The following is a 20,236-nucleotide window of genomic DNA, read 5'->3' as shown; positions in this document are numbered from 1 at the left end:
CTGGCACTGCACACCCGCAGGCATACACGTTACACGCTGACACACGCGTGCCCTGGGCCAGTGGCTGGAGTCTGCCGCTCTCACACTGCTTCCACGTTGCCGAGGCCCCATCCGCAGTCGGGCCAGGCGCCTGCTGGAAGGGTTGACACCCATTTTACAGGCCAGGAGGCTGAGGATGCGCAGGAGCAGCGTTTGCTTTGCTCAAAGGCAAGTGAAGGCGACAGGGCCCATCCCAGGCCAGGCCCCCGCATCCTGGCCTCCAACCCCTCTCGGTTCGCGCACAGCTGGGAGAGCTGCGCCCCGCTGGGGCCGGTTCCCGCCCCGCCACCCTCCCCGCCGTCCCGCCTGCGCCACGCCTCCCCCTGAACTGTCGCCGGGAGAAGGGAGGAGCGGCCACCGCGTGTCTCTTTAATGCGCGCCCTGGAGGCCCAGCGCGCCCCCGCCACTATAACTGGAGCGCATGGAGCGGCCGCGCTCAGACGGCGGAGGGCGGGCGCCGGCGCCCCGGGACCCGCTTGCCCGACCGCGCCCCGCGCCCGCCCGGCCCGGCGCCCCCCATGGACCCGCCCCGGGGCGCCCGCCGCTGAGCGCCCGCCGCCCGCCTCGCCCCCCGCCGCGCCCCCCGCAGCCCCGCGGGCTCCGCAGGCCCCGCGCGTCCTCCTGCAGCGCCCGCCGTCGGGCGAGGGCTCCGCCGCCCCATGCTGGTGCACACCTACCCCGCCATGGTGAGTCGGCGCCGGGCCGCGGCCGGCCCCTAAGCATCCCCCGGGCCGGGGCCGGACCCCCGTAAGCATCCCCCGGGCCGGGGCCGGACCCCCCGTAAGCATCCCCGGGGCCGGAGCCGGACCCCCCGTAAGCATCCCCCGGGCCGGGGCCGGACCCCCCCCGTAAGCATCCCCCGGGCCGGGGCCGGACCCCCCGTAAGCATCCCCGGGGCCGGGGCCGGACCCCCGTAAGCATCCCCCGGGCCGGGGCCGGACCCCACGTAAGCATCCCCCGGGCCGGGGCCGGACCCCCCCGTAAGCATCCCCCGGGCCGGGGCCGGACCCCCGTAAGCATCCCCCGGGCCCCGCGGCCGGACCCCCCGCCCGCCGCCCCGCCCCGGGCACCCCCGGCCCGGCCCCGCCGCGCCCTCCTCCAGCCATCCCCCGTGTCGCCCCCGGGCCCCCGCGCGCCGCTCCGAGGGAGACCCCAGGCCCCGCGGGGCGCGCAGGACGGGTCGGACCCCGCGGGCCGGGGTGGGGGGTGCCCGGGGCGGGTCCCTGGGCGGCGGCCGCTCGCCTGACGCGCCCCCCGCCCCCAGGAGCGCCCCGACGGGCCGGGCGCGGCTGCCGTTGGGGCCCGCCTGCCGCCCCTGCCCCCCGCGCCCTACGGGCCGGCGCCGCCGCTGAGCCACACGCCCGCCGCCGACTTCCAGCCGCCCTACTTCCCGCCGCCCTACCCGCAGCCGCCGCTGCCCTACGGCCCGGCGCCCGACGCCGCCGCCTTCCCGCACCTGGCGGCGGACCCGTTCGGCGGCCTGGGCCCCCTGGCGCAGCCGCAGCCCCCGCAGCCCGCCTGGGCCGCGCCCCGCGCCGCCGCCCGCGCCCACGACGAGCCGCCCGGCCTCCTGGCGCCGCCCGCCCGCGCCCTGGGCCTCGACCCGCGCCGCGACTACGCCGCCGCCGCCGCCGCCGCCGCCGCCGCGCCCCGCCTCCTGCACGGCCTGGCCGAAGCGCCCCTTGGCCTCCCGGGGCTGGCGGCGCCCCCCGGCCTGGAGGACCTGCAGGTGAGCCCCGGGAGGGCGCGGCAGGTGCCGTCGGGGCGCAGCAGGTGCCCTCGGGGCGCTGCAGGTGCTCTCGGGGCGCAGCAGGTGCCGTCGGGGCGCAGCAGGGGCGCTGCAGGTGCCTTCCAAGCGCGGCAGCCCAAGCCCCTTCCCGAGTTCTCCGTGGCCCCGGCACCCCTGTGGCCCCGCCCCAGAGCCCGGGGGGGGGGAGGGGGGTGCGCTGGGGCCGTGCCTGCAACAAAGAGAGGCCCAGGCATCGGCTAAGGTTCCAAATAAGGTCGCGGGCCAGAGGGAGGTATTGGGGCTGCAGCCGCCAGGCCGCCCCCGAATGGGGGTGCTGAGCGCAGGGGAGTGGGGCCTGGGGAGGTGACGGGGCCTAGGTCCCCAAGCACCCTTACCACAGCCTCTCCTATTTTCAGGCCGTGGATGAGCCGGGAATGGGTTTCCTGGACCAGTCTGTGATCAAGAAAGGTAAGGAAGGCACAGCAGGTGGCTGCGGGGGGCAGAGGGGGAGTGCGGGCTGCAGGGGGGAAGTGGGGGAGATGATGCAGGCTGCAGGGGGAACTAGGGGAGACAGTGCGGGCTGCAGGGGTAACTGGGGGAGATGGTGCCAGCTGCAGGGAGATGGGGGAGACAGTGCGGGCTGCGGGGGGGGCGGGGGGGGGGAACTGTGGGACACGGTGTGTGTGTGGGGGAACTGGGGGAGACGGTGCAGGCTGGGGGGACAGGGGAGGCGGTGCGGGCTGAGGGGGACGGGGACACGGTGCAGGCTGGCGGGTACCGGGGACACGGTGCGGGCTGCAGGCCCTACCCTGTGGAGCTTGCCTCCTGTGCACCGCAGGCTTCAGCTGCGGCCGGCAGCTTCCTAGCCCAGGAGAGAGAGCGGGGCGGCAAAGAGGGGTCCCCTCCAGAGCTCAGGCACATGGCAGGTCGGGGTGTGGCCCCCAGAGCCTGCAGCCTGGGCACACTGAACCCCCGGGGCTCACTGCAGCTGGGGGCCTGGAGTTGCACGGAGGGGCCTGGCCGCCCCTGCCCAGGGGAGGGAGCACTCGGGCTCCGGAACTAACTGGCCGTGGGAGTTAAACTACTTCGCTGATTCCTAAGAGGCCGAACGGAGTGCAGTTCCCGGGGTTCCCTAAACGCCCTCCTCCTTCCAGAGCCTCAGCACTTCCCGGCTTCCGAGCCTTCCTTCCCAGCCTGGCCGCCGCAGAGTGGGGTGGGGGAAGCGAGGGTTTTCCTGGGGGCATTTCCTGTTCTTGCCGGAGCCTCTTTCCACATTTAGGGTGATGGGACTTGGCGTGTGGATATATGGGGTGTTCGTCCGAGGGTGGGATGTCCTGCCCCTGGATGTCCTGCGTGAGTTCGGGCTCCTGTGTCTGGCGTGTTCCTTTCCCAGGTGTCTTTCTGGTGTTTCTTGGCTTGGGAGTGTGTCTCCGTTGCTGAGTGTGTGATGCGTGCCCAGGATGTTGGTGTACATTTCTGGGAGTTTGGGAGTCTCTCTGTGTGTGTCAGGGTCTTTGTTGTGTCCTGGAGTTTGTTCTTTGCTCCAGAGGATCTCTAGGCATGTGAGAATCATTCCTGTGCCTTTTGGGGGGTGCCTGTGTCTCTGCACTAGTGAAAGCTGGGGACGTGAGACCTGCCCTCCAGTGGATTTTCCCGCTGGAGGACCCAGTTCTGGACGTGCCAGGAAAAGGTGAGAAAGTGAGAGAAAGAGACACACAGAGAGTCAGAGGGGTCCAGGCTTCGGGTGGGCTCCTTAGATTTAGGGCAGGGGCCCCAGGAGGAATTCCATGGCACACACGAGCCTGTGGGGCCTGGTCAGGTGCCGCTCCCTCAGGATTTGGCTCCGGTTGTTTTCCGAAAGAGCCGTTTCAAGCCCAGGCATCGTTTGCACTTCACCTGTTCTCGGGGGAGGCTGGGCTGAGGCTGGGGTAGGATGGGGCGTGAGGCCTGACCCTCCAGGGGCCGGGGCTGGGTTGCCAGGGGCGGAGAGCTAGTTGGCCAGCCTAGAGTGTGGGGGTACAGGCCCCGAGCCTGGAAGAGAAGGGCCTCTTAGTGTTGGCCTGTGTCACCCGGATGCAGGGATGTGGAGGGGAAACCAAACCGGCTTCCAGGAGCCGCTGAGGTGGTGGATGCGGCCCTGACTTAGTGGACTTTTGGGAACACGCAGGACGGAAGAGCTCCATCTGCGCTTGGCAAGGGCCTGCGGCTGGGCTGCGTCCCGCCCCGGACAGACAGTGTGGCTGCGGTCCCCAGCTCCCCACTTCTGCCCAGGGGGTGGCCTGGAATGGGGTAGGGAGGGGGACTAGGCTCACTGACTCCCTGGGGGCCAGCCCCCCCCCATCCCAAGCATGCCCGGAGCCTGCGAACCTCTCCGCGGGAAGTCGTAGAAGGCTCCGCTGGGGCTCAGAGTGCCTTGACCTCCAGTCCAGAGCCAGGCCCCGGCCAGGAGACTGGCGGTGACGAGGCCCTGGATTGGCCCGGACATGGTTTCTCTCAAAGGATGGGAGCTGCCATATATTCTGGGTTCCAGGCAGGCACCGGGCTCCCCAACAGTGGCTCCAGAACCACAGGGAGGACCGCGGGATTGTCCTGAGTGTGACCCACTGGGCCCATTGGGCCGTGCAGGTGCTGGTGCCTGCTGGGCCTCGGGGGGGCGGGGGTGGGTGTGGGTGCCCGCTGGGCCCCTGGGGAGCAGATGTGGATGTGGGTGCCCACTGGGCCCTGGGGACCGGGGGTGGGTGCTGGTTCCCCACTGGGCCCTGGTGGGGGGCGCTGGTGGCCAGTGGGCCCTGGGGGGGGGTGTGAGTGCGGGTGCCCGCTGGGCCCTGGGGGGAGGTGGGTGCTGGTACCCGCTGGGCCCTGGGGGGGATGGGCGCTGGTGCCTGCTAGGGCCTGGGGGGGTGGGTGCTGGTGCCCACTGGGCCCCTGGGGGGGTGCGGGTACCTGCTGGGCCCTGGGGGGGGTGGGCGCTGGTGCCCGCTGGGCCCGGGGGTGGGGCGTGCACATCCCCTGCACCGCACACAGTGCCAGCTCTTGGCCACCTGGGTGCCCCCCTGGGCCAACGTGGCTCACCCGGGAGCGGAGTGGCCAAGAGAGAGGGGTGGGAGCCAGGCTCGTGCGGAGGGAGCGCCTGGGTCCCCAGGTGCGAGCTGGGCCTTCCGTGGCAGCACCAGGGAGCAGGGGACAGGGCCCACAAAGCTGTCCCCAGGCCCTGACCCGGCGGCCAAGCAGGTGGCCGGGTGTGAGCAGTTTCCTCAGGGACTTGCACCGTCTCTGTCTCCGCAAGACCCCGGGCGGCCGGTTGGTGTCCTCCTGGGCCCTCCGGACCACGCGACAGCTGCGGCGACACCCAGACGGCCCTCGGGCCTCTGTCACCCACGGGAGGCGGCCGGGCCCTGGCCCCCTGGACGGGGGGGGGGTGAGTCGGGCGGGGCTCGCTGTGTCGGTTGTGCGGCTCCGCAGCCCCACCAGAGGGCCGCTCGGGTTGAGGTCCTGGGCACCAAACCCCAGAAGCCGAGTGGGGGTTCGATGAGGGGAGCCTGACCTTGGCTGTGAAACCTTCGCTGCCCCAGGCACTCGGCCTGCAGGGGGAAGGAGGAGCCAAGCCTGCGCCCAGGACCCCCCTGGGACGGGGTGCTGGCCTGCTGGCCCTGGGTGTGGGGGCCCCTGGGTGTGGGGGGCACAGAGGAGAGGAGAGGCTGCGAGCGCTGCATCTACTGCCCAAGTCAGGTACTCCCGGTTTTGCAACCTGCCGAGCAATGGGGGCTGGCGGGGGCCAGACCTGGGGGGAGTATTGTCTGGTGGAGAAACACGGAGAGGTGTGAGACGAGGAGGAAGCTGAGTGCTTGAGGCTGGGGGCTTCCTCCAGGAGAGGTGAGCGCGGGTCTTCCAGGTGTTCCACGGGGGTTTGTTGAATGAATGTGTGACGGGGTTTGAAGTCAGAGTGCGCTGCAGAGACATCCGGCCAAGCTACTGTCCCCCAAGGAGACACAGCACGTGCAAAGGCCCTCCACGCGGGTAGGGCCAGGCCGCCTAGTCTGCGTGGGTCCAGGTTGTCCAGCCGCAGCTGGGGGGCCGCGGTGCAGGGAGGAGAACTGAGACGAATCACGCCTCCCTTCCAAGAAGGTGGCTGGTCAGCTGGGCCTGGGGACGGGCCTTCCTGCTGGGCTCTGTGGTCCAACCCAGGGTCTCCAGGAAGGGGCTGAAGTCAACGGCCACCGTCCCCTCCACTGTCCTTGGCTCTGGGGCTCCAGGAGGCTGCGGGCTTCCGGGTGAATCTCCGCAGGGCCAGGCCTCGGGTGCGGAGAGCGAAGTGCTCACCTTTGAGGCAAGGATTGGATCAATATAAATATATTTTAAAAAAATATTTATTTGTTTGCATTAGAGAGAAAGAGTGCAAGTGGAGGGAGGGGCGGAGGGAAAGGGAGAGAGAATCCTTAAGCAGATTCCCTGCTGAGCACGGAGCCCCACTCAGGGGCATCAGGGCCCCTGAGAGCATGCATCGGGGCTCCTGAGAGCATGACCTGAGCTGGGGTCGGGAGTCACGTGCTTAACCCAACGAGCCACCCAGCGCCTCAGGTGGATGACATATCTTAGCGGTGCAGCATTTTTAAAATTTATTTATTTATTTATTTATTTATTTATTTATTTATTTATTTATTTATTTGAAATATATTTTTTAAAATGGTTTTCTCTTTATTGGACCCCACTGACTTTTTTTTTTAAGATTTATTTATTTATTTATTCACGAGAGACACAGAAGGCGAGGGAGGCAGAGACACAGGCAGAGGGAGAAGCAGGCTCCATGCAGGGAGCCCGATGCAGGACTCGATCCCAGGAACCTGGGTCACTCCCTGGGCCGAAGGCAGGCGCTCAACCACTGAGCCCCCTGGGGCGTCCCTCTTAGTGCAGTATTTTAAAATAGGAAGCACTTGCCACAAATCCATGATGAACAAAAAATCAGAGTTTCACGTAGAGAGAGGAGGGGACCCGGCACTTGCACGTTCCTGCCTCACTTGCCTCCCGGGCCCTGGTCGCCCCAGAAGGAGAGGGGAGGCCCAGTGCCGAGCAGGTGGGGGTCTGGGTGGTGGCTGAGGCCAGGAGGGCGGGCAGGTGAGCCCAGGTTAGTTAGTGGGAAGGAAACTTAGCCAGTGGGTCGGGGGGTAGTGGGCTGGGCAGGGTGGCCTCCCCACCCGTCTGCCTTCTCCAGCCGCACCCCTTGCCCCCATGCACCCTGAGTGTGGGCTGAGGAACCGCAGGCATCAGAGGCCCTGGAGGTGCCTGTAGAGCCAAGGTTTCCCGGGTGCCTCTCGCAGCGGGGGGCCCTGCAAGCTCGGGCAGGAGCCTGCCTTCGTCACGCAGCCACTGCAGTCAAAAATGTACATTCCTGAAATCAGCCATGTAATGGTATAATTCGATGATTTTTAGTCAATGTACAGAGTCCTGTAGCCGTCATTCCCAGCGTTCGGCCCACGGCCTGTGCATCACCCTGAGATCTCTGCGTTCTGCCTGTGGCTCATCCTCACTCCCGCCCAAGGCGGCCCCATTTCCAGACACGCTGCATCCGTGGAATCCATAAACATGCCAGGGGTGCATCCAGCAACTTCTCCCTGTGTAGTGTTTTGGAGGCTCACCTGTGTCAGGCAGGTGTGAGTAGTTCTGCTTGGGTCCCTTGTTTCCTTGTGTTGTGGGGCCGCACCCCGCGGCGTGCGGGGTCACCCGTTGCTGGGCGCTCGGGATTTTGCACCCTCGGGCTGCCGTGCTCATGCTGCTCCGATCACTCACACACGTCTGTGTGCACACCTGTGTTTTCATGGCGCTTCGGTAAATCCCGGGTGGTGACATCCTGGGCGTCACGGTAAGTTGGTATTTAATTTCCTACAGGCCTGGCACGCTGCTTCCCAGAATGTTCTGTTCCACATTTCTGCTCCAACAACAGGGCTCCGGCCTCACCTACACTTGACATTGTCTTTTTTTTCTTTTTAAGATTAATTTATTTAGGGACGCCCGGGTGGCCCAGGGGTTGAGCGTCGGCCTCCTTGATCACATATGTGATTTTCTACTGTTTCCTTCAAGTTCATGATTTGTCTTTCCATTTTTTTTAAATAGTGCCTTCCGAGGTGCAGAGGTGCACAATTCTGCTGAGGTCCCGCTTTATCACTCTTTTCTTTTACGGATCGTGGTTCCAGGGTTGAGCCTTGGAACCCACTCCCCAGGCCAGGGGCACAGGGAGTTTTTTCCTGCCTTTGCTTCTAGACGGAATTGAAATTTCAGTCCGCTTCCTGGGAGAGTCTTTTGCCTCCTCCCCAGATTCGGTGCTCGGACCGTAGCTGCCCGCCGTGGACGCAGCGTGTAGACAAGTGGGTGTCTTGTGTGACCGGCTGGACGACCAGGAGCTCTGGTGTTGGTGGTAGGAGTGTGTGCGTGTGGAAGGCTTGTGCTTGTGCCGTGGGGGGAGGCCGGGGAGGCAGGGAGGACGCCACGGGCGTCAGGCGGTCGGGGAGCCAAGCACCAGTGTCCCTGCTCTGCAGTCTGTGCTGCTTTCATTCTACCTTCATGACTGTCCCTTTCTCACGCCACCGCCTCCCCAGCCTTGGTTCCCATTCCTCGTGCCACTTCTTTTCTTTTCTTTTCTTTTCTTTTCTTTTCTTTTCTTTTCTTTTCTTTTCTTTTCTTTCTTTCTTTCTTTCTTTCTTTCTTTCTTTCTTTCTTTCTTTCTTTCTTTCTTTCTTTCTAATTGTATTTATTCATGAGAGACACAGAGAGAGAGAGAGGCAGAGACCCAGGCAGAGGGAGAAGCAGGCTCCCTACAGGGAGCCCAACGCGGGACTCGATCCCAGGACCCCGGGGTCATGCCCTGGGCCTAAGGCAGCTGCTCAACTGCGGAGCCCCCCCCAGGCATCCCCCTCTTGCCATTTTGGAGGGAAGAGGCCCCAAGGAAAATGGGAAAGATCCTGGGGCTCGGGGAAAGGCACAGAGCCTGGACTTCCTTTCACACACACAGACACACACACATGCGCGTGCGCGCGTCTACCTGTCGCACACCTACGCCGGTGGCACCTGGATCTGCATTAACCTGGCGCAGGCCCTGAGCCGAACTCCCATCAGGAGCTGAGGCCCTCGCAGCCATCGGCTCACTTGGGGCCATGTTCCCGCTGCACCCAGGACCACGGAAGCTGTGACTGCGCAGCAGGGACCGGGCCTCACGCGGGGGGGTGGGGGGGCACCTGCCAGTCTGACCCCGGAGCCCCGTCCACGCCGGGCGTCACGGTTTGTGCCGCCACCTGTTCCATGTGCGCGGCCTCTCCCGGGGCCTGGCCTTGGGGAGCCCCTGGTCGGAACACAGTGGGGCTGGAGGACAGAATTTTCTATTCCTTCTGACTTATTTCTGTTCCTTTGCCTTCGGGGTCATGCGAGAGGGAGGCCGGTCATTCCACCCTTCTTTTTCTTTTTATTTCATGGATTTGTAGAGTTGTTTGGTTTGGTTTTTTTTTTTTTTAAGTCAAGCTTGAGGTGTAGGTAACCTTAAAGGCACGTGTCTTTGCATTTTGACAAATGTCAACACATAGTCGTGCAACCACTGCAATAGGGAACAGCTCCATCACCCAGATGAGGTTTCCTCGTGGCAGAGGGACACAGGGGACGAGGGACACAGGTGAGCAGGGAAGCTGTGCACAGGCTCGGGAGGCGCCAGAGCAGGAGGTGGGGATGGCACACTGTCAGCCCAGTGTCACGGGCCCGTTGGGCTAGGACGCCTTGGCCCGTCACCCCGGGAGGAGGCTGCGGTCAAGGAAGGGTCCACGGTGGGGACGCCTGGGTGGCTCAGTCGGTTGGGCGTTCTGCCTTTGGCTCAGGTCACGATCTCGGGGGCCTGGGTCGAGCCCCATGTCAGGCTCCCTCCTCAGCGGGGACCCTGCTTCCCCCTCCTCCTCTCCCTCTGTCGCCACCCCCCTGCTTGTGCGTGCTCTCTCTTAAATAAATAAAATGTTAAGATAAAAAAATTTTTAAATGAAAGGTCCATGAGGCAGGGTGGGGCCAAGAGCAGGATCAGAGACTCTATTTTTTTTTTTAAGATTTTATTTATTTATTTGAGAGAGAGAGAGCGCGCGCACAAGCAGGGGGAGCGGCAGAGGGAAAGGGAGAAGCAGGCTCCAGACCTGGGGCTCGATCCCAGGACCCCGGGATCATGACCTAAACCCAAGGCAGGCGCTTAACTGACTGAGCCCCCCAGGCATCCCCACCCTCCGAGACTGTTTCTAATTAAAATCTTGTTTACATTAATTTAAAAATATACGGCATTAAAGGGGCGCCTGGGCGGCAGAGTCGGTTGTGTCCCCCTCTCGGTTTCAGCTCAGGTCGGAACCTCAGGGGTGTGAGATGGGGCCTCAGGTCAGGCTCCGCGCTGAGCCTGGAGTCTGCCTAAGGTTCTCTCTCTCTCAATCTCTCGCTTTCTGCCCCCCCTAAAGTTATAACCTGCAGTAAAATACCGTTCATCTTGCTAGATGAGTTTCTGGTGCTTCCCAGGGCACGTGGCTCTTTTGCTTCCCCCTGGGGTCCTGCCCCGGGATGGGGACTTGCCTGCAGTGGGACGTGTGCTGCTCACCCCCTACACATCCTGCGCTTTTCTCTTCTTCCACTCGTGACCTCTCTGACCTCCTGGCCCGTGCCTGAGGGGTGGTTTCACTACCAATGGAAAGGACAGGGATGCCCCCCTCTCCGTTCAGGCTGCTCCGCTCACTCATCCCACAGGCACTGATACCCGCTTGTGCTGAGGCCCTGCCGTCCAGGCACCCTCCTGGTCGGGGAGGAAGAGCCATGGAAGCTGGGGTGGGGGTTCAGGGCGAGGAGGCCAGGTCTAGACGGGGCTGGGAGGCTGGGGGCGCAGATGGTGCCCGCACTGAGGCTGGGGACGGAGGGGCCTGCTCAGGAGCACGGAGTCCTTCTGTGCGGCTCGAAGAGCTCATAGCCTAGTGGCCCCCCTTCGCAGGTGGCACTCCCCCATGTTCCCTTTGGCCTGTGCTGGGTTTTTTTTAAGACTTGGGATTGGTTGCCAGGCTCTAAGAATCCAGAGCCTTCACAAAGAAATCCCAAATCCTGGAGTCATCGGTAACCAAACCAGCCAGGAGTCCTGGCCACGTTGGTGTGTCCTGTGTGATCACCAACAGCCGAGTAGCAGGTTTCCATAGGGCGGCACCTGTCCCCCACACCTTGCTCACTGGCTACCTGTTTGCCGCCCCCCTTCGACGTCTAGAGCCACTAGGCACCTGTGGCTGTTGGGCACCGGCAACGGGGCTTGTGCGAATTAAGATGCGCTGGAAATGTAAGGCGTGCGTCGCATTTTGAAGGCTAAGTACAAGGAAAGAATGTGGAATCGCTCATTAATAATCTTTAAAATACGGATTACGTGCTTCCATGATAGTGTTTTTGGCATATTGGGGTAAAATAAAAATATTAAAATTAACCTCACATTTCTTTTTGCTTTTTAAAAATGGGGCTACTAGAAAACTTAAATTTATAGTCTATGTATATATAAATTATATGCGTATATATAGGACAGTATATTTTTGCTGGTCAGTCTGGGTCAAGAGCCTAAAGGACAAATGGGGGCCCGGGCAGTGGCCAGAACGCAAAGTGGGCGAACGAGGGCGTCACCTGGCAGGTGCTAGGATGGTTAAGGATGTGGACTTTGGAGTCTGATCAGGGCCCAGGACCCGTCTGTGCTCCCCGCCTGCTATGCCGTCCGTCTGAACCCCTCTGGACTCTCTGTTTCTCCGACGTGCAGTGGGGACGTAATAGCACAGACCTCGCAGAGCTGTGGGTGTCAAGCCCTTGTGTGCAGTTGACGCCCGCCGAAGGATGGGCCACGTCGTTCTGGCCACGGCAAGGAAGCTGGGATTTGACTCAAGGGGCGTGATGGGCAGCGCCGATCTTAGTCTGGAGGGTGATGTGCATGGGAGGGGCCCTGGGCCCGTGGGTGCAGGAGGACGCGGTGCCGGGAGGGAGGGGGCGGTGCGGAGGGCGGCACCCGGGGCCTGGCTGGGTGTCCGGGTGCGGGTGCGAATGCACCCCCGTGTCCCCAGCCTTGCTTGCCTCTCATGCCCTGGCATGCGGGCCTCACAAGCGGTTGCTGGATGGCTGCAGGACTGCGGTGCTGCCTCGCAGACCCGCGTGCAGGGCTTGCTCCCGGTGCCCCGCCTGGCGGCTCTGTGGCCTCCCCTCTCCGGGCCTCACTCTCCCCAGCTGCAAAATGGGAGCAGCAGACACGGGCCCCTCGTGGGCTGTGCTCAGGATCCCGCAACATCACCCGTGCGAGTGCAGAGTGTGGTGGGTGCTACTGAACTAGCTGCTGGCCTCAGGCTTCCCAGGCAGCCCCCCCACCCCGGGCTGCTTTCTCCCCCGAGGCTCTCCCTTCCCCTGAGGCTAAGCAGCTGGATGGAGGTTAGACCACAGAGAGAACTTTCTTTTGGAATCAGGATTATCCAAGTGGGGGTGTTTTTTCTGAGTTGTTTTGTTTTGAAGCAGGCTCCACGCCCGGTGTGGAGCCCAACACGGGGTTTGAACTCCCGACCCTGAGATCATGACCTGAGCTGAGACCAAGAGGGGGCGCTGCACCCGCTGAGCCGCCCAGGTGCCCCAGGTGCTCCCTCCGGGGAGGTTTTAGGAAAATTAATTTCTGGGGGCGCCTGGGTGGCTCTGTCAGTTATGCATCTGCCTTCAGCTCAGGTCATGATCCTGGGGTCCTGGGATCGAGTCCTGCATCAAGCAGGGAGCCTACTTCCCCCTCTCCCCCTGCTTGTGCTCCCTCTGTGTCTCTCTCTCAAATGAATAAATAAGAAAGAAAAATAAAAGAAAACCTCTGAGAGTCCCTTCACCGCCCCACGCGGATTAGGAGGCAGAGAGCTTTGGGGCGGCCCGTGGGGTGTGTGTCTTCACTCCGGTGTCCCTGAGCGGCCCACAGTGACGTGGCGGGAAGGGCGACAGGGCCCTAAAGGGGCCGGACCCGTCCCACCCTGTGAGGGACCCCAAAGTCCCCAGACACCCCCCCCCCGAAGCAGGCAGGGGGAGTGGCGGGCTCCTGGCACAGACCCCACTGGCCTGGCCTGGAGTCCCGCCTCCGGGTCCCCCTCCCTCGGGTTGCACCTGCCCGGACACCCGGACTCTGCAGCAGCCGTCGGGGTCCCAACGGGGCGCCCGCCAGCTCGGGAAGGGGAACAGGTGCGGGGAGCACAGGAGAGGGGAGCCCCGCGGCCGTTTGCCCCGCCCGTCCGCTGCGTGGACTCGGGGAGTCCCGCTCACCCGCGGGCCTCAGTGTCCCCTTCCGTAAAGTCCGGCTCAGCCACGCCCCCGCTCTTGCTTCCGTCTGCAGCCCCTGTGCCCCCCAAAGCCAGCGGCCTGGCGGCCCTCTCGCTGCCCAAAGACGGCCTGGGTGGTGGCGTCGTGAACCCCAGCGAGGTCTTCTGCTCGGTGCCAGGCCGCCTGTCGCTGCTCAGCTCCACGTCCAAGTACAAGGTGACGGTGGGGGAGGTCCAGCGGCGACTGTCGCCTCCCGAGTGCCTCAATGCGTCCCTCCTGGGTGGTGTCCTTCGCAGGTAAGACGGCCAGCCACAGCTCCTGGCCGAGCCCCCGGGGCCCACCCCACCCTGGGCCGCAGCCCCTCGCCACCTGCGCGTCCGTGGGGACCCGTGCATGTTCTGGGGGAGGCCGGGGCCCTAGCGGCTCCCACTGGCCCGGGGCTGGGGGCAGGTGGACGAAGAGGCCCGGCCGCAGGCAGGGGACAGACGACCTCCCCGTGTCAGAGCGGACCGGGCTGGGTCTGGCGAAGAGAAATGCCGTCCTCATCCTTGCCCCCAAAGGGCCCCAAAGGGCTCCCTGCCCCCCGTGGAGCACAGGCCTCTGGTCTGGAGGTCCGTGCACCGTCTTCCTTGGCGTCTGTGTGTCTGTGTGGGTCCCTGTCCCGGGGAACCCTACCCAGGGTATTTGTGCTTCGGGGCCACGAGTTTCTTGTGCCTTTTGGTTTTTTAAGATTTTAGTTCTTCATTTGAGACAGAGAAATACAGAGAGGGAGAGATGTCAGAGGGGGAGCGGCAGAGGGAGAGGGACAAGCAGGCTCCCCGGGAGCAGGGGCCCACAGGGCTCGATCCCGGGACCCCGGGGTCACGACCTGAGCCCAAGGCGGACGCTCAACCACCTGAGCAACCCCCCCGGGTCCCCAGGGTTCGATGTGTCTGAGGATGGTGGGGGGTGGGGGGCACCCAGAAGTCTGTGTTTCCTGTGTCTCTAGAGTGTGTCCCTCGCCGTGTGACCATGTGTGCTCGCAGAGACGGGCAGGTGTGTGTTTACCTGTGCGCAGCCCCACACGGAAGCTGCGTTGTGCAGGTCTGGGGGTTCGCCGTTCCCGGCCCCCTTGGGCTCCCCGGGGGGCTCGTAGGAGTCCATGCGTGTCTGTACATGTGTCCCTGGGACCTTGGCTGGCGTGAACGTGTGTTCCTGTGTCGCTCTCTGCGTGTGGGTCTGTTGGGGTGCGTGTCCATGTGGATGCGTGCTTATGCCTTGTCCCCTGGTGACCATGTGGCTCGGCTCCTGTGCTAAAGTGGGGGGAGCCCCCCAGACCCCGTCGGTCCTCCCGCACCCCGGCTGTCCCCGCTGCCATGGAGGGGCCTAGAGAGAAATGGGGGGCTCTTGGAGCCATGGCCCAGGCCCCCCAGCCCCATCTCGGCCGCACAGCCAGTGAGGTTGGGAAGAGGTTGGGCCCGGGCTGGAGGGGCCCCAGGGGGCCGCAGGGGTTGGGGCGGCGGGGCCCTGCTGGGCTGGCGCAGCCACGCGCCTCTCTGTGGCCTTCACGGTGTCTGTGTGTCCGTCTGTCCCCTCGACGCCAAGGGCCAAGTCCAAGAACGGGGGCCGCTGCCTGAGGGAGCGCCTGGAGAAGATCGGGCTCAACTTGCCCGCCGGCCGTCGCAAGGCCGCCAACGTGACGCTCCTGACCTCCCTGGTGGAAGGTGAGCGCGGCCTGGGGGCGTGTGACCGAGCTGGGCGGGACTGCCCCGACGCAGCGTCCACGCAGACGGGCGTGTGCGGGCCTTGTGGACGGGGGCGGTGGTGGCCGGGGCTTGCACGTGGTGAGGGGAGGGGGCGCAAGCATCCCTTTCCTGGAGCCTGGGGACCCTGGGTCAGTCTCCTGGAGGCCGGGACCCTGGGTCAGTCTCCTGGAGGCCGGAACCCTGGGTAAGTCGCCCGGAGCCCGGGGACCGTGGGTCAGTCGCCGGGAGCCTGGGCCCCTGGTGAGCTCGCCTGCCGCCCCAGGGCTTCGGGGGCCCCAAGGGGCGGCAGCGGGGTGTGCAGGGAGGGAAGCCACGGAAGCAGGCGCAGGTGCAGCCGGCCGGGGCTGGGGCTGGGGTGCGCGCCCCGGGCTCCAGGCCCCACGCTGTGCGCAACCCGCAGGAGAGGCCGTGCACCTGGCTCGAGACTTCGGCTACGTGTGCGAGACCGAGTTCCCGGCCAAGGCGGCGGCGGAGTACGTGAGCCGCCAGCACGCCGAGCCCGCGCAGCTGCCCGGCCGCAAGAGCATGCTGCTGGCCGCCAGGTGAGCACCCTGCCCCGCGCCCTGTCCCCCCACCCCGTGGCCCCCCCTGCGACGGAGCCTCCGGGCGCCGCGCAGTCCCCAGCAGGTGCCACCCCAGCCTCCTGCCCAGGCCTCCGATCCCTGAGCAGCCACGCGGCCGGGTCCCCGGGACCGTGAGGCCTTGGGCTCCGGCCTGAGCCACGTGCCGGGTGCAGGACCCTAATCCCGGCCACGGACTGGGCGCGCCTCGCACCCCAGCTTCGTCCCCGCGGCTGCTGGGTGACAGCACCTGTTGGCACGAGGACAGCGGGCGCAGGGGGCGCAGCACCGAGTCCTCCGTCGTGCCCACCGCCAGCTGCCATCCCGAGGCCACTTCCGGAAGGTTCCCCGTTCTCCCCAAATCCGTGAAGCTCAGGGTGTTTGCGACGGGAGGCCGGGGAGCAGCCGTGACCACGGCGGGTGTGAGGCTCTGGGCGCGGCCGCGAGCAGCGGCGGCCCCGGGGGTGGGTGCGGCAGCCCCCGGCAGTGGGTGCGACCTCTGTCCCGACGCCCGCACCTCCCCGGCAGGCAGATCTGCAAGGAGTTCGCCGACCTGATGGCGCAGGACCGCTCCCCGCTGGGCGCCAGCCGCCCGGGCCTGCTGCTGGAGCCGGGGGTGCAGGGCCGCCTGACGCACTTCAGCCTGCTCACGCACGGCTTCGGCGGGCCGGCCATCTGCGCCGCGCTCACCGCCTTCCAGAACTACCTGCTCGAGTCGCTCAAGGGCCTGGACCAGATGTTTGCAGGCCCGGCCGGCGGGCCCGGGGAGCCCGAGGCCCCGGGGAAGGACGCCAAGCGCCGCAAGTGACGCCCGGCGGCCCCGGGGGCTCAGAGCTGCAGGCGGCGGGGACCCGGGTGCAGGGACCCCTGGGGCTGCCCCCCAGCCGCCACCTGCGTGCCGCTGCCCGGGCGGCAGCTAGGGCCTGGCTTGGGGCACTGGAGGGGAAGGGGGCAGCCGGCGGCCTGAGGACGGGGCGGCCCAGATGGGGGGAGGAAGGCGCCTCCTCCTCCAGGACGGCAGCCATCAGAGGCCTGTCTGTCCCGGGCAGTGGGGCAGTGGCCGTCGTCCCCAGATGCGCAGGGTTAAGAAAGGGTGCAGCCCCCCTGTCCCGACCCGAGGACGCGCTCACTGTGTCCTGCGCAGAGGCCCTGGAGCGGGACTGCAGGGGGCCGGGGGCTCCGGGGGACACGGGGCCGGGGCCGAGATTTTGTACCTGCTGCCGTTTGTCTGGACCCCGCCGTCCTTGCACCCCTGCGACTCTCCGGTCGCTCCCCCATTTTCTTAATAAAAGCTTTTTACCGCGTCTGTAGCCCAGGCCGCGGTGGGGCCCCAGGTGGGCACGGGCCCTCGGGGAGTCATGGGGGTGCTGAGGGCACCAGTGGGAGCGCCAGGGGCAGGTGGCGCCGTTACCGGCTTTGCCACGAGTCCCAGGCCCATGGACTCCTGTTCCTTCTGTCTGGGGGGCCAGGGCCGTGGACTCCTGATTGGCAGCCTCCGTGCAAAGGCGACCGTGTGCCTGTCGGTGCGTGTGACCCGGCACCAGGGCGTCGCTGGGGGGTCTGCGGCAGTAGGGATGCGGGGACCCCGCGTGTGTCCCACGCTAACCTGGCCACTCTCTTGAGTCCGATCCTCGGGCGGCTCTTCCCTCCTCTGTGCACAGGCCCCTACCACGTCAGCCCCCCAAGCAGTCCCGTTCAGTCCCCTGCGGTTCAGGCCTGTGACAGGCCCCCGTCCCCCCGTCACCCCCACTTTTCTCCCCCGCCTGCCTCGGCCTGGCTTCCTTCGCAGCAGCCTGCTGCCACCCACTAGCAAGGTCACCGACGGCTGCAGTGTCCGGTTCTGGACTTAGGGGCACCCGACGCGACCGACCACCTTCTCCTCGGCGACTCTTCTCTGGCTCCCCACGCCCAGTTTCCTCTGACCTCTCGGTGTGACCTTCCCTGGCGGCGCCTCTCTGCCCTCCAGGTTTGCGGTGCCCATGCACGTGCGACGTCTCCCCGGGACTCACAGGGTCTCAGATGTCCGTCCAAAATGGGGCGCGTGACTCGGGTCCCCCAATCCGACCTCGGCCACACTTCCCCTCCACCCAGCTGCTTACGCCGGAAACTGGGGAGTCCCACCCCTCCAGCCAACCCATCAGAAGGCCTGGGCGCTGGTCTTGTTGGCCGGGGCGCGGGACTCGATCCCAGGACCCCAGGGTCATGCCCTGGGCCGAAGGCAGACGCTCAACCTTCCCCCCCCCCCCCACCCCCCGGTGCCCTTAAGCTCTGCTCCTCACCATCCCCTGGGCTCCGGCCACACTAGCTTCCTGCCTGTTCCTGCAGTGACCACTTAGTCTCACGCCTCACGGGGGCCACAGCGCCCGCTGTTCGCGTTGTCGGGAATGTTCTCCAGCCAGTTCCTTGCAGGTGGTGTGGCCACAGATGTGGAGTTCTGCGGAAGTGGAGGGAGCGTAGCTCTAGGCACCGTCCCCTCGGGCAAAGGCCCAAGGATGTGCGTTCTTCTGCAGAGAAGGGCCACTGCCTCATCGCGTCCGTAGGACGGGAGGACTGCAGGGGAGGCTGGAAGTGTGGGTGTTCTGCTTCCGCCAAAGCCCTGGGCCCGGCCACAGACCCCCGACTACAGAAGCTGTTGGGGACAATGAGAAGCTGAGAGAACACGTCGACAGATAGCACGTAATGCTTAGCACGTAGTAAACCAATAAAAGGCTGTTAAGTGTCTCTAAGGTGGACAAGGAGGAAACCGGTTATTATTATGAGTTATTCGGGGCTGGACAACTTGCCCTGTTAACCACGGAGTCCTAACCAAGTCTTATTTTAGATATGGGAAAAGTCTATCTTAGCATAACTTGACAAAGGTCACAGAGCGAGCAAAAGGGACTCGTGCAGGCGGGTCTCATCCCGCGCCTCCACTCCCACTGCCCCACGGGCCCTCTGCAGAGCGCAGGGAGCGGAGCAGGTCCAAGGCTCTGGTCCCCCAGTATACAGTCAAGGTGGGGACAGTGCAGAGGAAGGAACGCACGGAGGAGAACATAGGTGGCCTAAGAAGCTTCTAATGGGGTCTCAGCATTTGGTTCCTCCCAGTAAGGTTTGTTCGTTATTCCACAGGCGGGAAAAACTGTGTTTTAGCCTCTGATAAACTGGGTCTTTCCCTAAGGAGAAGCAGATGATAATTCAAGTATATACAGACAGATTGTGCAGCCTCTTTTTTGCAAAGCAGGTAGATGTGGATTAAATGGGAGAGTTGGGCAAGCATCAGCTTTTGGAGTTTACGTTCATTTAGAGAAAAGACTTTCCTGTTTTTCTTTTGAGGGATCACGGGGCTCCAGGAGGAGTAAGAGTAGCCTTTAAACACCTGCCCACTTTCAAACCTCGTGAAGTGAGGTGGGCGAGGCCTTCCTCCTAAGGCGTGTTCCTAACTCACACGGGAGGGAGCGGAAGGCAGCCGGTTACAATCCCCGATGCCCCTCCTGCTCGTGCAGCGTCGCTGCTTTGGGCAAAGGGCCATGGAAGGAGGCAGTGACAGGAAAGGAGGCAGTGACAGGACTCGGGGCCGGCTCAGTGGGGACTCGGGCAAAGCAGCCTCAGCCACTGCTGCTGCGCAGGGAAGCCAAGCACCTGTCAGGCTACCTCAACTCTGTCCGCTTCCCTAACCTCTTCCCTAGTCCGGGCTGAGCTTCCCGACCCTGAGGCCGACCAGCCGCTCTTCTCCATCCTGGCCCCTCTCCCCCCAGGTCAGGGAAGGAACAGATCGTTCTCCACGTATTAATCACCTAAAGCAGATGGGAACCAATCGGAAGACCATCCTGAGCAGTTTGGGCAGGAGTGTTAAAAAATCAGTGACTTCCCAGGGTTTTCCAAACTTGAGGCAATCAATTTAGAGGGACCCAGTTGGCATTTAAAAAAGAATCTGGGGGTGTCTGGGTGGCCCAGTTGATTGGGCATCTGACTCCTGGTTTCAGCTCAGGTGATGATCTCATGGGTTGTGGGATGGAGCCGCCTCCTCCTCCCCATTGTCCCCCCACTCAGGGGGGAGTCTGCTTGAAAGTCTCTCCTTCTGCCCCTCCCCCATTTTCTTTCTCACCTTCTTGTAAATAAATCTTTTTTTAAAGATTTATTTATTTATTTATTTATTTATTTATTTTTTATGATAGACATAGGAGGGAGAGAGAGAGGCAGGGACACAGGAGGAGGGAGAAGCAGGCTCCATGCAGGGAGCAGGACGTGGGACTTGATCCCGGGTCTCCAGGATCGCGCCCTGGGCCAAAGGCAGGCGCTAAACCGCTGAGCCACCCAGGAATCCCCTAAATAAATCTTTAAAACAAGTAAGTAAAACAAAATCTGATAGAAAGATTAGAAAACATCAGAACGGACCACTTTATGACTCAATCGCACACATAATCTGTATGAAAGGCTTCATGCTGGGGGATCCCTGGGTGGCTCAACGGTTGAGCGACTGCCTTTGGCCGGTGCATGACCCTGAGTCCCGGGATGGAGACCCACGTTGGGCTCCCTGCATGGAGCCTGCTTCTCCCTCTGCCTGTGTCTCTGCCTCTCTCTGCGTCTTTCATGAATAAATAAAAATCTTAAAAAAAAAAAAAAAGGCTTCATGATGCAATGCTTAACCTTCTTCTTGTAGGTATCTACAGGTGTGACGTCAGATGCAGGCTAAGTCCATAGAACTTCATTTGGATCCAGGGCTTTTTTTTTTAATTGGATCCTGGGCTTTATGAGGTCCCAAAGAGGGAAGGGACTTGGGGAGCTAGCACGAGAGAGGATTATGAAATGCCTACCATGTCAAACTAAAGAACTGGGTTTTATTCTATAAACAGTGGGAAACCGTCAGGAAGTTTTAAGTGAATGGATGGGCA

At 63.8% G+C, this 20,236-nt stretch overlaps 1 protein-coding gene across 1 annotated transcript; it reads left to right on the top strand.

Moving 5' to 3' along the window:
- Nucleotides 1–698: 698 nt before the first annotated feature.
- TFAP2E (transcription factor AP-2 epsilon) lies at nt 699–19,564 on the top strand. Its single transcript, XM_025419957.3, has 7 exons — nt 699–725; nt 1,304–1,768; nt 2,185–2,236; nt 13,134–13,356; nt 14,645–14,763; nt 15,206–15,347; nt 15,894–19,564. Exons 1-7 carry the CDS (start codon nt 699–701, stop codon nt 16,171–16,173), a joined length of 1,308 nt encoding a protein of 435 aa, XP_025275742.1. The 3' UTR covers nt 16,174–19,564.
- Nucleotides 19,565–20,236: the final 672 nt, after the last annotated feature.

The sequence above is a fragment of the Canis lupus genome, chromosome 15 (assembly GCF_003254725.2).
Source record: "Canis lupus dingo isolate Sandy chromosome 15, ASM325472v2, whole genome shotgun sequence".
NCBI lineage: Eukaryota > Metazoa > Chordata > Mammalia > Carnivora > Canidae > Canis > Canis lupus.
Note: the sequence above shows the minus strand (reverse complement) of the source record. Positions and strands in the feature narration are given on the sequence as shown.

Bases quoted from the DNA above. Each gene is read 5' to 3' on its own strand.
- TFAP2E (XM_025419957.3), top strand. From the start codon at position 699: ATGCTGGTGCACACCTACCCCGCCATG. The intron at 1,769-2,184 runs GTGAGCCCCGGG...TCCTATTTTCAG, and splicing joins CCGGCCTGGAGGACCTGCAG to GCCGTGGATGAGCCGGGAAT. The intron at 2,237-13,133 runs GTAAGGAAGGCA...TTCCGTCTGCAG, and splicing joins CCAGTCTGTGATCAAGAAAG to CCCCTGTGCCCCCCAAAGCC.